Genomic DNA, 18,844 nt, shown 5'->3' with positions numbered 1-18,844 from the left:
AATAATGAGATATATTTTGAACCGCTCATTTAAAATAAATGATTCTTATTAGAGCTAAACGATTTGTTTATGTTAGGGAAAATTTCACTTTGGCTTTTTGAACTTTCACCTGATTTTACAAACTCCCTATGAACTTTCAAATATCGCATTTTGGACCCTTGGATTTGTTTATGTTAGGGAAAATTTCACTTTGGCTTTTTGAACTTCCACCTGATTTTACAAACCCCCTATGAACTTTCAAATATCGCATTTTGGACCCTTGAACTTTTAATTACTCTCAATTAGAATCATTTCGTTAATTTTAGCCGTTAAAAATACAAAAAAAGACCTAAATGTCATTGATTTTCATTTTTTTTTAAATTAAAAAAAAAAAAAACGTTTTAGAAGTTAAAATTTTATACAAAAGTTACGGGTATAAACGTCATATAACGTTTAAAATCTGACGTAGGGGTCCACATTGAGAGTAATTGAAAGTTCAGGGGTCCAAAATGAGAGATTTGAAAGTTCAAGGGAGGTTTGTAAAATCGAGTGAAAGTTCAGGGGGCCAAAGTGAAGTTTCCTCTTTATGTTATCCAAATACTAGGTACAAATTTTAAATTTATAGTGATTAGTCATTAATAAGTTTAGATTTTACAGTTCCCAAAAGGTAGCTCAATTGGCTGGAACCACGTCTAATGAAGCAGAGGTCATTAATTTGAATTCTCTCCCTCCTCTTGTGCGAACATGTCAAAAAAAAAAAAAAAAAATGATTTTACTTTTTATTCTGACAATAGGTACAAATTTACTTGTGGACCACGCACAATTTACTTCACCAATTTGAATGGCCACTTCAATTTGTAAGAAATTATAGTAAAACATTTAATGCCAACTACCATTTTTATACTGTAAAATGTGACTATTTGACCGTTATTTATGTTTTTCTCAACTAGGAGGTTGCCCAAATTTGGAATATGAGAAGCGCTATAATTTCTAATTTTATTTTTTATTTTTTATTTTTTATTTTTTTAAATTGATTTCTAAATGATGTGTCATAATCCTATGAGTTGATGGCATATTTCCCAAAATAATAAATTTTATAAAACGGTGACACATCATTTGAGAACCAACTTTTAATTTTTTTTTTTGGTAAGTGCAGCAGTTCCCTTGGAATATTGAGCCTTATGGCAGTCTTCCTAGCAAAAATAGTGTCATGAAAGAGTCCTAATTTAGGTTTCGGTTATTTCGATGTAAAATGATTTTCGTCATAAAATACTTTCAACAAAATTATTTTTCAAAAAAGAAAAACAGATTTCCCAAAAAATATTTTTCAACGTTTGCCTCGTACAAAAAATGAGTGGGAGCGAAAAGCGGTTAGGACTTTCAACAACCTTTGATGGAGGTTCAACGGCAGTAGTCTAGCAATTTGAGAAGGAAAACTTTAAACTCGAAAAATAATTTATGAAATTTTCCAAAGCTAAATAATTTTTTTTTGGGTTTGAATATTATTTTCGATCCCTTCTCCCGGGCCTAGATTTTTCAGTTTGACTATTATTTTCGATCCCTTCCCCCGGGCCCAGTTTTTATGGCACTCTTTCTTGCCCAGAAAAAGAACAGAAAAGAACAAAATAAAATAAAAACAGCTCCAACCAAACTCAAAAGTAAAAAATGCTTGCCGACTCTCGTGTTTGTTTGCCTTTTTCCATTTCATGTTATTTGTAAAAATGGAACCAAATTAACTTCACCCATATTTAGTGAGTGGCTCATCTTTCTACCCAGCACCCATTTCGTAAGACCATATAAGAGACTTGAATTGAAGGTAGCCGCCTCATAACTTTACAGTTAAACCCTTTACAAAGAGGACTTCTAGATTTGAGGGGATGATGTCCTTTGTGTTCATCACAGCCCCTGCTTGTAAAGAAAGTTAGATGGAAGGATTTCTACACCAAAAATTTGTCACCTAGTGCCATAATTATGTGTGTCATGTCCCCATGCTACTTTACTTTAAGGCCTGTCTCATTTACTAAAAGTGGGGTTGTAGAGCTCGCGTACTCTAAATAGGTCAGGATGAGAGATACACCTGTCCGAATAGTGGAATAACACGGGATTCCAATTCATTATGGACAAAGTTTTTCTCCAAACTGGATTAGAAAAATTTCTTTTAATCTAATTTATAAAAGTGACATGTGTCCCTTGAACATGTGAGATGCACATGTTATTAAAAAAAATAGACACGTCACTTTTATAGACTAGGTTAAAGAAAATTCTTCCAACTTGGTTTGGAGGAAAACTTTGTCCATCCAGTATAATGAACCATAAATTAATTCTACAGACATTTCTTTACAACTTATCCAAGCTTAAGAAATTGGGTTTCATAGATTAATTCTAAACATAAATAAGCAATAATTACTAGCAAAAATGTATACATATGCCTTTTAGAGGCCCTCGAAGAAAAAAAAAAAAAAAAAAGACTATTCAAATCCAACTTTATTCGTTGGTACCATCATCACCAAAACACACAGCAGTAAAGAACAAAGCAATACAAAAAAAAAAAATCTCACCAGCCACAAAAGTCTGGTACAAGAAAGATACCCCAAGAGAGATGAGATGGCTTCAATTCCATGATCAATATTGTTCCCCTCTTCAATACTTGATGGCGTCATACACTGCGCTATACAGAATCACCTACTTTTCATCTAGGCCACCACTTTTGATCAATAAGACAATTTCTCCTAAAATAGCCATTGGCAACGCCTACTATACCACTCTTGATACTCTTCAAAATTCCTACTCAGATAATATCAACTGTTCTCCCTAATTGCAAGCCAAACCACAACTCACAACAAACAAAACCCAATAAAAACCATTGTTCAATGAAATTCTTCTTCTTCTCCTTGAAAATCTCCGAAGGGGCCTCCATATATCTTTTATGATTGTGGGGTTAACCTCCAAACACGAACGCAAGCATCCTCACCAGAGCTCACCACACTGTACTGATCGGTGAAAGCTAATCCATAAACCCCGCCAAGATGAGCACCCTTTATCGTTAAACGGCTAGATGCTGGCTTGTCAACTTCATATATGATGACACTCGTGTCAAGTGATCCAGTAGCAACCATGTTGCTATCAGGAGACCAAGACAGACAGTTTATGCGAGCAGTGTGGTACAACATGTTCTTAAGCTTCACCTGAAACCAGATCATATTTATATGTCAGAGGGTGAAGACAAAATCAAGATAACATTTTCATCTGTCTATAAATAAACCGATGATATGTCAAATTATTTAAAACAAACTCACAGAGCCCAATGATGAGAAAATGAATGAGATTTGAAACCGAGTGAATAATAAATTGTGCACAGACACGCGCACACACTGTACACATGCATTGTGATAGTGATACTAGTTCTATGGTATACATGTCAGTTCCATTTTTTATTTACTTCCTTTTTCTTTACTGTTATTCAATATGAAAGGAAAAAAAAAAGATTTGCAGGAAAATCATGTAAAGGTGTTAAGGAGTTACATGACTTCTGTGCATGATTTTTATTGGTGCAGTGGAGTTAAGGAGTTACATTCCAAATCCAAATGTATACTCTTTAACTATTTGAAAATTTATTGGTGCAGTAGAGTTTAGTAGTCATTCCGATCGAAACTTCACCTAAGCTGATGCAAACACAATGGCTAGCTTGACCAATCCACATATTCCTATGAAACAAGACAAAAGGCAGGACTGAGCAAATGAAACTTCCCACATTTATGCTTTAAACTCTGGAAAATTCTATGATATTTGGATATCTTAACATATCCAATTTCGAGTGCAAATACCACATAAAAAAAAAAAGTACATTCAACTTCAAGGATGATAAACACATAGGATAACTGCCAAAAAAAAAACCTAGCTTGGGCCTAAGCCAGAAGTAGTACTAGCGATATGTAAAATAAATCTGAAAACATTTGTGAAATGGCTCCATAACATACAGCTTTATTTCATAATAAATCCAAGTTGTACGCTGTAACTACCCAACCATACCATTTCTGTGTATTTACAGAAAGAAAGATGTTCTTATGGTAAGAAGAACCATGCAGCATCAATTTTCTAAGTCAGGATTCTGTCATAGGGAAATATTCATAAATATCAGAAGAAGTGAACTTCCCTAAAGAAGAGCGTTCTGTGTCGGATGATTGCATCCCAGTGCAAAAGTTTCATACAAAACAAGTTTTCAAGGAAGCTTGCTTTTCAATTAATTATTTAAAACAAAAAAGAGAAATTGACTGTGCTACCATATGATTTTCTTACTAAAAGGATTATTGATGCCTTACCATCTAGTATGTTGGTATTGCAATTGACTAGTAGCATGGGAAAGCCAGATTACAGAATTCAAATTGCCACTAATTATGCTATATTCTCTCTCTTTCTCTCTGAAATTCAAACCATATTCTCTCCCTCCCTAACACAATACACAATACACAAAGCTGGAAAAAGAAAACCACCTTTTCTAATACTAACAAAATTAGATATAAGCTTTCCAATTTTACAAGGGTAAAATGATCTATAAAGTTTCAGTAAAGTGATCAAACTACCTCTCGGGAGACACGATCCCAGACAACAGCTTCTCGATTGACATCCCCTGATGCAAACATTGAAACATCTGGAGAGTAATGTATGACACTTACAGCACCCCGATGTTTCTCAAGGACTGCCTCTTCTTTGAGAGTATCACCCGTGATAGAATAAATGTGTAATTTACCGTCCTGCCCACCGACAATTGCTTCACTTCCATCAGGTGCGATTGCAGATGCAGTCACAGTAAACCCAAGGTTGATAGTTGACAGAACCTTTGTACCATGGAGCAAGACAACGCCGGAATCAGTTGAAACCAAAGCAAGTTCAGGAGAGAGGAGAGCAAGGCTCAAATCTTTTGGTTGAGTGCCAATATCAACCGAATCTGCATCTCCACATTGATCCCCATGTACAGAAACTCTCCATATCTTGGTAGTCAAGAGAGAGAGAACAAAAAAGCATTAAATCAGAAAACACCATAAAATTTCTCTTAATGGATATATAAATTATGAATGCATCAAACAAAGTTTATATAACATTTAAATTAAAAAGAAGAAGAAAAAGCAGCATATGGTTAGAGAATGAGAGAAAGGTGAAATAATACTGCAATAATACAAACAGGGTCATCTATGCCTAGCGAGTATTGAAGTCTGCAAATAGGTTAGCAGAAAAAAATTCTATTTGCAACCTGTATTCCAGTAGAATGCCACAAGTAAAAAGAGAAAAAGTACTCATAGGATTGATAGGACATCACTGGCCGTTAGTGTCATAAGTTAGATTCAAATCCTCATCAATTTTACTAAAGGAATGTCCCTTATAAGTTGAAATACTGTTCTATTGGAAAGTCCTAATAAGTTCAACTATGTTCTAAATAAAGACAAGTTTTGGAAGTTTTCGGGAAAAAAAAATGTAGTAGAAAACTTGATTTAATTTAAGCTAAAATAGTACACAATAACAAGCTAATGAAATGTAAAGTTAACCTTCATCAACAGCCACCAAAGCTCTGTACCTATTGAACAGAATGCCCTTGCAAGCAGGATCTCATTTAGGAGCATAGACTCAATTTATTATAAATCAAATTACTTATAACTTCCCCCCAGGCCCCATAGGGCCCAAAAATATTAGGAGAGAAAAAGAGAGGCCCATCATTGAAAAATTTGTTTTAATTTCTAAGGTGCAAAAATCTGATATTGAACTCTTTGTTTTGTTTTTTTTTTTTTTTTTGTCAAATGGCAGTAACATCTTACAATTGAAAGTGCTTTTCCAGTAAAAAAACACTACACTCACCTAAATATCCCAAGAGTTGAATCCTAGAAAGAGGTTACAATCAGCATTGACCAATACAAATATTCTTCTGCAAGGTTTTTTAACAAGAGAAATTTACAAGATGTACTTTAAATACTTTTCACAGAACTTTACTATTAATTATTCATATGAACTTGAAAAAAAAATACTGCAATCACTAAAGCCATGACTTCAGTAATTTTTTATTGGTAAGTTATAGATGCATCCGTGAATCTTGAACTAGTGGCTTTATCATCTTCCTTGTTCTTATGGGGGAGGAGGTACATTTTTAGCTCAAGTTCATTTGCACAACAACTTCAGCATTTACCTACCATACTACAATCATTGTGAAATATCAAGGTGAGGGAGTACTTACCAAAAAAATCAAAATCAAAATCAAAATCAAAAGGGAATAGAAACTTCAATCCTTCATTAATAATCCATCCATCCATCATTTTTTTTTTTTTTTTGATTTGAGGTTGTAAGGAAACCGTAGCAAACTTGTAGATATTAGTTCAGTACAAGCTGAGCATGCTGTAAATACAGGCAACCTCCATTTCATTGAAGATTAAGAGGATATAAGCACATTCATTACCTTATTGTCAAATCCAGATGTAACAATCTCTTCTTCAACAGCTGCAAAACACTTGATTTGAGAATTCTCTTTCCTCTGTAGTCTGCCACTGTATCCAATGCCCTGGATCCATTTGATTATTAAACCATCATAGCTGCTAGACAACATAACTTTTGGGTCACTTTTGAGAACAGCTAATGAGTTAACATTCTTCATATGCCCAGACAACATCAGTGGGGCTTTATCAAGATCAGTTGCTGAGAATAAGCTAACAGTGCCACCAAGAGAAACAGTTACAAGATGATCATTCTGCCAGAGACATCCCACTAGCATGTCATCAACTCCACCAGAACCAGGACTCATCAACGTTTTCTTCACCTTCCCATTACCGTTCTCAGATATCTCCCACAACTTTGCTGACTTGTCAGCAGATGCAGTCAACACCTAAAAGCAAATTTGCAACTAAATGTCAGTACATCATATCACAAATTGTATATACTTTAAGTAGCTTAAAAAGGAGAATTTAACTAAAGATACAGAGCATGAAGGAAGATATAAAGCACTTACAAAGCAAGCAGCCACTTTTGTTGGTTTATTAAAGCCATTTTCAAACACAATTAAGAAAGATAGTTCCTTCAATATTCCTAATGTGATTTTCATGCTTCAACGAGCGAATAAACTTGAAGTGATTCAAGAAAAGGCCAAGTCTAAGCTGACCTGTTTACCATCAGGGCTCCAGCTAACAGCATAAATGCTGCCCTTGTGGCCATCTTCAGAGGAAAGCTCCCCTATCTTCTCTCCACTTTTCCCGTCATATATTATACCTTTCTTATCAGAGCTTACACTAATGAACTTACTGCCATCTGGAGAAAATCGTACACAATTAGCAAAATTTGAATGATCCCTGCAAATCAAGAAACCAAAACTTCTTTGAGTGAAGTTATTAATGAATCAGAATAGGCACCAAGATCTGAAACATCACACTTGTTGCAATATAAAAATCATGCGTTTAAATCACTCAAGCATATACTAAGCAATAGGATTCAGAGAATAACGATCACCCCATTTTAGAAAATCCAATAAACGTACACCGGAACGGGACAGCCATGACAATGCAACACTTTTGCAACATGATCACAAAGGAAGCCTAGAAAAAAAACTAGCGCAGAGTAGCCATGGAGACATAGCAATACAAGGAAGCTCACGTGAGCATGCACACAAAAAGACATAAGCTTACGTTTGTAACATACTCTAAGAAACATTACAAGCTCCTAAATCCAAAACAGAAAATGCTTAGAAACAGGAAGAATGTGAATCAAAGACATCCGATTCCCGAATCACTGAATCAGGAAGAATGCGAGCAAACACGTTCGTTGTGACGAACAAACAAACCTGTGGGATTGCTTGAATTTAAAAGGTGGTCCCTCGTAGAAATTCACCAGGAAATCCTCTCCGCACGTGACGATCCGAAACGGTCTCGTTGGCTTAAACGCGCAGCTTAACACTCGCCTCGAATGCCCGTCGAACTCCCCGACATTCGTCCCCGAATCCCACCTATCTCACCACCACGACGTCGTTTTCGTCAGAAAAAGGTTCAATTTAGTAATTTACATAACAATTTTCAGAAAATAAAGAAAAGAAAATGAAAAGCGTTAACATACATGAAAGCTCGCACTAAGGACTTGCCCTTGCCATCGCCGCAGGCCACGATCCTTTGCCCGTCGGGGGACCACTGGAGATCGTCAATCCGACCGGTGAGGACCTTGAACTCCTTCTTCAAAACGAATTCGTTGCGGGTCCCCCAGATCCGGACAGTCCCAGACACGTCGGCGGAGGCGATCCACTCGCCGTTGGGGGAGTAGCGCGCCACGGTGGCGGGGTAGGCGTGCTCGGCGTAGACCGAGACGTCAAGCGGGTTGTCGAGGTTGATCATAATTACCGATCTGCCATTGGTGTACAAAACGGTGTTGGATTTGGGGTGGCCGGCGATTAGGATTCCCCGGCCGCGCTCGGTGGTTGGGACGCACGCGTAGGTCTCTGCGAGTTGGGGCATTTTCGAGGGAATATCGGGGAAAGGGAAAGAGAGAAGGGTGGGGGATTTGAAAGGCGTTGGGTTTTATATTTTGGGTTTTGAAGAATGAGCGCAGCGCACGACGTTGGACTCGGAAGTTCATGGGCAACAAAGTACTTCATACCACAAAAAATAAAAAATAAAAAAAATAAAATTAAGGGCCATTTATTCTTTAATTTTAAAAAGAATTAAATATCTAATGTTATAAACGTAGTTAGTACTTTTATCCATGTTTCGTTTTTACTCACAATTTGACAAGTGTCACGTACGCCACATCATACATCCTTGAGGAGTATGCATTTATCAAGAGAAATTATATGAACTCCATGCTTCTTTAAATAAGACCACAAATAATCAGCCAAACCCAGATCTAACTCATAAAAAACTAGCCTAGCTAGGTCGTTTAGGGCTTCCGGGAACAAAGGTTCCTTCATCATTGATTTCATCATAGAACAGACTAATTATAAAACAATTCATGTTTTAAAGGTAAAAATGGCATTAGTGTAAGTCCACGATGTAATGAGTAAAAATACATAAAGCGGATATGTTATCATATGGTGAACTCAATTGTTTAACAAATAATCACAAGTAGGAACATAAAATGCAGTCCACTATTAGATAAGAAGAATATCATAATGATACATTATAGATATAATATATGATAACTTAAAGTGAAACATATTAACTTTAACTCCGATCCATATGGTCTACCTGTTGAAATTATTTCATGAAAATTAAAGTTTCCCTCCAATTTGAAAATTCAACTTTGGCTCCATTTGTGTCTTACACTTTGTCTTATATCGAAAAACTATAAGAATTTTATGTCCTTTATAAGATATTGTCTTCCTCTTATTCTAGAATGGATTTTGGATAAACACAAAGCTAATGGTATCACCAAGTGTGTAGCATTGGCTGCGCACTTGCATAGTCACATTGACGCACTTTGCACTTCCCACACTCGCACGAGTCACGAGCTAAGCTTATTATTTTTTTGTATGCATTTTTTGATGCAATAATTATTTTCCAGCTGTCACATTTTTAACGGTAATAAACTTAGTCACGTGAGGGAGGGCGGAATGAACGTGGCGGGGTGTAAAAAAAAACCCGTTGTTTCAACTGTCAAATTGTAGTTGTCATTAACTGCTATTTCAACGGTCATAAATTGGTTTTTTAATAATAATAAACCGTTCTTATAATTCCATAGAAGGGATGAAAGACTGTCTTCATAAATTCGATATACACATAATTTTCTTTTATTTTATTTATTATTTTTTTTTTTTGAGAAAAAATCGACTTATCATTAAAATATCACGTGCCTAGAGCAATATGCTCTAGCACAAGAGTCTCTTCAATACAAGCAGAAGGCTCATGGCAAATTTGATCCACTGCATGTTGTACAGCATATTTAGAAAGGAGATGTGCAGCCTTATTCCCCTCTCTTTTCACAAAAGTCATCCGCCATTGGTCCAGCTCCTGAAGCTCCACCTTGATGGCCTCGATAACTTGACGTCCCAAGCTACTTCTATCTGCTAGCTCGCAATTGACAGCATTGATAATACATTTTGCATCTCCCTCCAGATGAACATGGGTGAGTCCCAAACCCTTGCACTGCCGAATAGCCAGTAGAGCAGCCATGGCTTCAGCCCTAGCCGGAGGAATATTCCTAGGCTTGACCCCACACCGAGCTGCTAGTAAATGTCCAGTCTGGTCTCGAATAATTACACCCAATCCCATGCGACCAGCCTTAGTATCCAAAGATGCTTCCCAATTAGCTTTAAACCAACCTGGACTAGGAGCCATCCAAACATTCAACCGTTGATGTTCCCTGACCAGAGTATCCTCGTCCCCCTTCGTCTGAGCTTTTTTAAAATCTTCCACAGCCCGTTCAGCTTTTAACAAAATTGCTTGTGGGTGGGAGAAAGATCCCCCGTGCAGGATTTCATTCCGTCGCAACCAAAGACGTCTGGCCAACCCTGCAAACAAAGCCATTTCTTCAATATTACACTTACTAAACATACCTTCCACCACCTGCAAAAAACCCGTCCCAGTAAAATTGCTCTTTTGAAATTTTTTTCCTCTCATACCCCACACGTCCATCACTGCTGGACAGTGCCACAAAATATGAAGCCTAGTTTCCACCATATAACCACACAGCGGACAAGCAGGGTCCGTAATAATTTTCCTCTTGTGCAAATTCTCACGGGTAGGTAGGATATCATGACATGCTCGCCACAAGAAATTCTTTTCGGTATTAGGAATTGGCAAAGCCCATAATTTACGCCAGATGTCATTTCCCGTGTTAGAGGAACATTCGGCCATGCTCTGGGAAGTAAGCTCTTTCTGTAAGAAATAAGCACTCCTCATTGAAAAAACACCATTTGTTGTCCCCCTCCATATAAGCATGCCTGGCTGATTTGTACTACTAAGAGGAATTGTTTGAATTAGAAGAGCTTCCTCCAAAAATATTCGTTCCAGTAGGGGTACATTCCACCACTGCAAGTCCGTATCAATGAGCTCCCTGACAGTAGCATCCGAATGTAACACACTAGTAGGAGAGCAGACTCAATAAGTGCTTGGGTTTGGTAACCACCGGTCCTTCCAAATCCGAATTTGGGAGCCATTCCCGACATGCCAAATTAATCCCTCTTTTAGTAGACCACATGAACTATGAATGCTCCTCCATGCGAAAGAAGGTCTTCGCCCCACTCTGGCATCCAACAGAGAAGCATTTGGGTAATACTTTGCTTGCATGATCTGAGCTACTAAACTGTCCGGCTGATTCCATAAACGCCAACTTTGCTTTGCCAAGAGGGCTTCGTTAAAGCAATTGAAATCCCGGAAGCCCATACCACCTTTAGCTTTAGAAAGACCCATCTTAGTCCATTGCATCCAGTTAATCCGACTATCCCTTTCTTGGTGACCCTACCAAAATTTTCTCATTTGGGAATTTATGTCAGAGCAAAAAGATTTTGGCAAAAGGAAAATGCTCATACAGTAAGTGGGAATGGCCTGTATCACTGCCTTTAGTAAAATTTCCCTACTAGCTTGGGATAAAAATTTCAATTTCTAATCTTGCAGTCGCTTCCACACTTGATCAATTATGCCTTTAAAAGCTGTTGTCCGTGATTTACCCACCAAAGCTGGGAGGCCTTGATAAGCGCTGAATGTTGCACATTCAAGCCCCTTAATTTACATATGTTAATTCCTTAGCATTGTTATTTGTTTGATTTTGTTTTGTTTTTGTGTTTCATGTCTTATTTGACAAACCATTGGAAATTGGGCTTAAAAGGACAACAATTTGAGCATTCTAGATCTAGGATCGATCGCAGCACCCCTGGGATCGAGCGCACATGCGCTCGCACAAAAGCTAAGTGCGCTCAAGCGCACATAATCTCGGATCGAGCGCACACGGGCGTACAGTGCACGGTAAGAATCCTTTTCCAGCTTGGGCTTGATTTTCAGTCTCCCAATTGGACTGGGAGACTGACTTCCAATTTTCTGAGGATTTATAGGGTTTTAGGGTTTTCCAAATCCCTATAAATAGGGCTCTCAACATTGTAAACAGACACACCGCCTCTTAGAGCTAATATTTCAGTAAATTGTCTTTGGAGCCTAGAAGATCATGAGCAGCTAAACTCAAATTGTGGGGTATTGATGTAACCCTTTCCAAGCACAATGGTTTGATTGTATTTAATTTCTAGTTTTTCTATTTATGCATGTTGATTGTATAACTATGAGGATTGCTACAATTGATTTCTGCTCTTCATATCAAATGCAATTGTTCTTTAATTCCAATTCAATATTAGTAAAATTATTATCTCGTCTTAGAAATTATTTTACTATTATTGAACTCAAATCATTCTTATTTTCTGTGATTATAAGAATGATGGTTATACAATAGTTCTTAATTGGCATGTAATCAATAGGGTTAGATAGACCATACCTAGGAAAGACAGATCGTACTACACCCTAGTTTAGTGTAATTTAGGTAGACGATCCGTGCCGACCAAAGATGGATTATGCTATTCCGTTGATTGCATGAATTTATTTTCATATGTTTTTTTGTTTAATTTATAACATGCATATAAAGAATTGCTAGAATTAAATATGGTTAACCATTGGTGTGCGGATCGTGGTGAAATCAATACCCTACTCTCTCTCTCATATATTTACTTCCTTTATTTCCGTTTATTTTATGCACCTTAAATTCACACAAACAATTCACTCTCTTTTAATTAAGTTAACTTTGATCTTTTAATTTTGATAATTAAACCCCTATAGTCCTTGAGGTTCGACACTCTCAATATAGCCCTATCCTATAGGATTCGTACTATTGCGAGTGGTAATTTTTATTATTGATATTTTTTGTCACAAAAATACCACATCAATTTTTGGCGCCGTTGCCGGGGACTGCTTAACGGTCTTATTGTCAAATTTTAAGGATTAATTTTAGCTTAATAATCTGATTTCCTGTTTTCCGTTGCTAACTTTAATTCTGTTTTTGTGTTTTATTTTTATTTTTTTTAGAATCTGCAAACAGGTCCGTAAGCTGCCTTCTCTGTGACTGTGATCGAGCGCAGACCGCGTGCGATCGAGCGCACGGACGCACTTCAGCAAGCACCGGGCCAGCAGGGCTCGAGCTTCTCCTCGTGTGCTCGCACCCATCTGTGGCAGTAGCTCGAACGCACCTTGTCGTGCGATTGAGCGCACTTGCGGCAGCTTGCATCCAGAACCCTGAGTGCTATCTAAGGCCGTTTGTGAGCTTGTTTGTTTTCTGTTTTTTTTTTAGCTTTTTTTTTTAGCTTTTTTTTTTTTCTGTTCTTTTTAAATTTCTGTTTAGTTTATGAGAGGTCGTCGTTCTTTGTCTTTCCCATTAATTTCTTGCGACCTTGAAATTGAACGCACCCTTAGACAAATTCGATCCCAAAAGAACTCTAATTTGCTAGAAGAGCGTTGCACTGAGACCATGGGGGACGGTAACCACATAGCATTGCAAGATCACTATCTTCCTACCACTTACACTACTCCCACATGTCTCCGGTTGCCGAAAATTACGGCAACCCATTATGAAATTAAGCCCAGCACTATACGAAGTTTACCTTCTTTCCTGGGGCTTAGCACTGAAAATCTTTATGACTTCCTCAGTGATTTCGAAGCGATTTGTGATACCATTAAAATGAACGGATTCACTGAGGATGCCCTAAGGATGCGTCTTTTTCCTTTCTCCCTCAAGGAAAATGCCAAACATTGGTTCCAATCCTTAACACCTAACTTTATTACTTCTTGGGCTCAATTGCAACAAGAATTTCTTAAGAAGTACTTTCCCATAGGAATGACTAATGATACTAGGAGAGCCATTACTACCTTCTCCCAGTATGAGGGAGAAGATTTCCATGAGACTTGGGATAGACTACAGAGCCTCTTTTGATCATGTCCACACCACGCAGTCCCAAAATGGCAGCTAGTGTAGTGTTTTTATGATGGCCTGACCGAGTCCAATAGAAAAATGGTGGATGCATCATGTGGGGGGACATTCATGTTGAAAAGCGAAGATGAAGCATGGTCTATGTTTGAAAACTTGAGTAACAATTCTCTTCAGCAGGTTTTTGCCAGACGAAGGGCACCAGCACCTAAACCACTCAAGATGGAGAGTTTGTATGAAGCCGGCCATTCCCCAAACATGGCCAACCAAGTAGTTGAGGCTATCACCAAGAAGCTAGATCAAGTTCTGTTGATTGCTGGTTTTGCTCCTAATGCTGCTCATACACACACTGAAGCATGCTCATTTTGTTACAGTCCTATGCATCAGGTAAATAACTGCCTTGTTACTGAAAATTATACTGACATTGCTCATGAGCAGGTTAATGCAGCTTTCTCCAGACCGGGTAATGATCTGTACTCTAATACCTACAACCCTGGGTGGAGAAATTATCCCAATTTCTCATGGAAGAATTCAAGTTCAGGCAACTCAGCCCTAGGGCCACACAATCAAGCTCAATCCAACAGGCAGTCCTACCAACCTCATTCCACTTACCGGCCTCCACAGCAGCACTACCAGTCTCCCTCAAAGTCTAGTTTTGAGGATCGGATGATAAAAGCAATGAATGAGCTGACCAGTGAGATAAAGTAGTCGGTCAAATCTCAAGAGGAAATAGTCAACTCACATTCCTAATCCATTGCCAAGCTAGAAGCTCAATTCGAACAACTTGCCAACACCATCAACAGAAAAGACGAAGGAAAGCTTCCAAGTCAGCCAGTGGTAAACCCTAAGGGGCACTACATGATAGATGAGGGCACTTCATACCATCAGTAACTTCAAGCCATCACCACGTTGAGAAGAGGCATATAGTTGACAATCATGTGGAGGAGAAGAAGGATGAACACACGGAGGTTGCACAGAATCTGCAGAATGATAAAAGCAAGCAAGCGAGCAATGAGGCTTCGTCATCAGCAGCATCCACTCCAGAGATCCCATATGAGCCACCGGCCCCTTTCCCCAGAACGTCTCAAGGCACCTTCCCACTTTGGGAAACAAGGAGAGAAAATACAAGGAATGATGGAGATGTTCAAACAGGTAGAAATCAATCTCCTCCTTCTTGATGCCATTGCACAAGTGCCTGCCTATGCCAAGTTCCTTAAAGACTTGTGTACTCAAAAGCGGAAGACCAGAAACCACATCCCCAAGAAAGTTCTTCTGACTGAGCAAGTGAGTTCCTTGATTAAGCACAACACTCCTCCGAAGTTCAAGGACCCCGGGGTTCCTACAATTTCATGCATCATCGAAAAAAGAGAGATTGATAAGGCACTCTTAGATCTGGGAGCTGGTGTGAATTTACTACCATATTCAGTGTATCAGCAGCTCGGCCTAGGGGAGATGAAGCCCACCACAGTAATTCTGCAACTAGCTGATCGGTCAATTAAGAAGCCTAGAGGGATTGTAGAAGATGTGATCATCCAGGTGGATAAATTTTTCTTCCCAGTTGACTTTATAGTGCTGGATACCAAGCCTGTGCCCAATCCTGAGAAGCTGGTTCCTGTCATTCTTGGGCGTCCCTTCTTAGCCACAGCGAATGCCTGTATCAACTGTCAAACTGGAGTTATGGAGATCTCATTTGGCAATATGAAGGTTCGGTTGAATATCTTTACTGAATTTCAGCATGCTCCTGATCAGAATGAGTGTTTCTTTGTGGACAACATTGAAGAATATATAGAAGACTCACTACCCAGTCTCCTGACTAAGGATCCAGTGGAAGCCTGTCTGAATTACTTCGACTTTAAAGAATTCAACACCGACCAGTACATTCAAGAGGCCCATGAATTGCTTGAAACAGTAGCTAGTGCAGATTTCCACCCATGGAGAGTCGTAAAGGATCCCCTACTTGTGACATCGAGCACTCCTCATGTTCCATCTCTACTGTCTCCACCAAAGCTTGAGTTGAAGCCCCTGCCCACAACACTCAAGTATGCATTTCTTGGGTCTAACAACACTCTTCCAGTTATCATTGCTTCTGACTTACAAAAAGACCAAGAGGACAGTCTGCTCGCAATGTTAAAGCAGTACAAGGAGGCCATTGGGTGGACCGTGGCCGATTTGAAAGGCATCGACGCCTCTATCTGTATGCACCGGATCCATTTCGAAGAAGATGCTTGACCTTCTCGTGAGGCACAGCGCCGGTTGAATCCCAACATGAAGGAGGTAGTGATGAAAGAAGTAGTTAAGTTACTTGATGCAGGCATCATTTACCCTATTTCAGATAGCAAATGGGTGAGCCCCACTCAAGTAGTTCCAAAGAAATCCGGCATCACTGTCGTGGAGAATTCTGCTGGAGAGTTGGTTCCACAACGCACAACCATGGGATGGCGTGTCTGCATCGACTACCGGAAGCTCAATTCCCATACTCGGAAGGATCACTTCCCGCTCCCATTCATTGATCAAATTTTGGAGCGTCTTGTTGGCCAAAGCTACTATTGCTTCTTAGATGGCTATTCTGGGTATAATCAGGTTGCAGTTGATCCCCAAGACCAAGAGAAGACGACATTCACATGTCCATTCGGCACCTTTGCTTACTAACGCATGCCCTTCGGCTTATGCAATGCACCTGCTAGATTCCAGAGATGTATGATGTCTATCTTCTCCGACATGGTGGAGAAATTTTTGGAGGTATTTATGGATGATTTTTCTGTTTTTGGATCTTCGTTTGATACATGTCTCCATAATTTGTCACTTGTGCTTCAACGTTGCAAAGAAACTAATCTGATTTTAAGCTGGGAGAAGAGCCACTTCATGGTGCAGGATGGTATAGTTTTGGGTCATATAGTGTCCAAAAGAGGTATTGAAGTGGACCAGGCCAAGGTTGAGCTCATTGAAAATCTACCACCACCCACTTCAGTGAAGCAGATTCGTTCCTTCCTAAGGCATGCAGGCTTCTACCGCCGCTTCATTAAAGACTTCAGTAAAATTTCAAGGCCCTTATGTAACTTGCTTGCTAAGGATGCCCCTTTTCACTTTGATGAAGCATGTCACGAGGCATTCAAGAAGCTTCGGTCTCTGTTATCTTCTGCTCCCATCTTGCAAACTCCTGATTGGTCTTTGCCATTTGAAATCATGTGCAATGCGTCTGACTATGCTGTGGGTGCAGTTTTGGGATAACGGGTAGGCAAGCTTCCCCATGTCATTTATTATGCTAGCAAGATTCTAATGGATGCTCAAGTCAATTACACAACCACCGAGAAAGAATTGCTAGCTGTGGTCTTTGCTCTGGATAAATTCCGCTCATACCTTCTGGGATCAAAGGTTATCCTCTTTTCTGATCATGTTGCTCTATGACATTTGCTGGCCAAGAAGGAAACAAAACCCCGACTGATCCACTGGATACTCCTACAAGAATTTGATATTAAGATTCGGGGCAAGAAGGGCGCTGAGAATGTTGTTGCCGACCATCTGTCACGAATTTTATTGGAGACGCCCCAGCCGGTTCCTGTTCCTGACTCTTTCCCAGATGAGCAATTATTTGAAGTCACTCTGAGAAGTCCGCCATGGTATGCCGATATTGTCAATTATCTAGCTACAAGACGGATTCCTTCTCATTGGTCTAAGCAAGATAAGGACCGCTTCTTCAAGCAAGTTCGATTCTATTTTTGGGAAGATCCAGAGTTGTTCAAGTATTGTGCTGATCAGATCATCCGACGTTGTGTCCCTGAGAGTGAATTCTCCAGCATTCTTACCTTTTGTCATTCTCTAGCTTGTGGAGGACACTCCAGTGCCAAGAAGACAGCAACCAAGGTTCTACAATGCGAATTCACATGGCCCACCTTGTTCAAAGATGCCTATGAATACTGCCGAGCTTGTGAGAGATGTCAACGCCTAGGAGCTATGTCTCGGAGGGACATGATGCCATTGAACCCCATCCTTATTGTCGAGATTTTTGATGTCTGGGGTATCGACTTCATGGGACCCTTTCCCCCGTCTTGTGGGTATGAGTATATTTTGGTCGGAGTGGACTATGTCTCTAAGTGGGTAGAAGCCATTGCAACAAAGACAAATGATCATAAGGTTGTGGTAAAGTTCCTCCAGGCCAACATTTTCAGCAGATTTGGTACTCTTCGGGCTATCATTAGTGATGGAGGTAGACACTTTTGCAACTGGTTTTTCACGGCCTTGCTTCTCAAGTACTCTGTCACACATAAGGTAGCCACTCCCTACCATCCTCAAAAAAGTGGCCAAGTGGAAGTGTCTAACCGGGAAATTAAGCATATTTTGGAGAAGACGATTAGGCCAGACCGAAAGGATTGGTCCTTGCGCCTTAATGATGCACTATGGGCCTACCGCACAGCTTACAAAACTCCAATTGGAATGTCTCCCTATCGGCTGGTATATGGCAAGGCGTGTCACCTCCCTGTGGAATTAGAACATAAGGCTATGTGGGCAATCAAGCAGTTCAATTTTGACATGCAAGCAGCCGATCCCCACCGGAAACTTCAGTTGACAGAGTTGGAGGAGTTGCGGTGAGATGCATATGATAGTGCTCGCCTTTACAAGGAGCGGACTAAGGCTTTTCATGACAAACATATCTTGCCCAAGACGTTTGTACCGGACCAGAAAGTATGGCTCTTCAATTCCAAACTCCTGCTTTTCCCTGGAAAGCTCCGCTCCAGATGGGACGGCCCCTTCATAGTCACCTCGGTGTCGCCCCATGGCAAAGTCGAATTGCGGGACCCAAAGGATGGCACTGTGTTCAAGGTCAACGGTCAGAGGTTAAAGCCCTACATTCAGAACTTCGAGCCAGGTACAGACGTGGAATCCGTCGATTTGACGGATCCCGTATAATTTTCTGATTAGGGCATTGACACCCTGGGCTCGAGCGCACCCACCATGC

General features: G+C 39.6%; 1 protein-coding gene across 1 annotated transcript; it reads right to left on the bottom strand.

Annotated features, from left to right (window-relative positions):
- Nucleotides 1-2,401: 2,401 nt before the first annotated feature.
- Nucleotides 2,402-8,559, bottom strand: LOC132184552 (transducin family protein / WD-40 repeat family protein). The gene is made up of 6 exons (XM_059598232.2): nucleotides 8,059-8,559; nucleotides 7,790-7,951; nucleotides 7,115-7,301; nucleotides 6,419-6,841; nucleotides 4,560-4,967; nucleotides 2,402-3,164 (listed from the first exon to the last, which is right to left on the bottom strand). The coding sequence occupies exons 1-6, from the start codon at nucleotides 8,448-8,450 to the stop codon at nucleotides 2,904-2,906; spliced, it is 1,833 nt and encodes a 610-aa protein (XP_059454215.2). The 5' UTR covers nucleotides 8,451-8,559; the 3' UTR covers nucleotides 2,402-2,903.
- Between the last annotated feature and the right edge of the window lie 10,285 nt (nucleotides 8,560-18,844).

The sequence above is a fragment of the Corylus avellana genome, chromosome 7, assembly GCF_965113065.1.
Source record: "Corylus avellana chromosome 7, dhCorAvel1.hap1.2, whole genome shotgun sequence".
NCBI lineage: Eukaryota > Viridiplantae > Streptophyta > Magnoliopsida > Fagales > Betulaceae > Corylus > Corylus avellana.
This window is presented reverse-complemented; position numbering and strand designations above follow the sequence as displayed.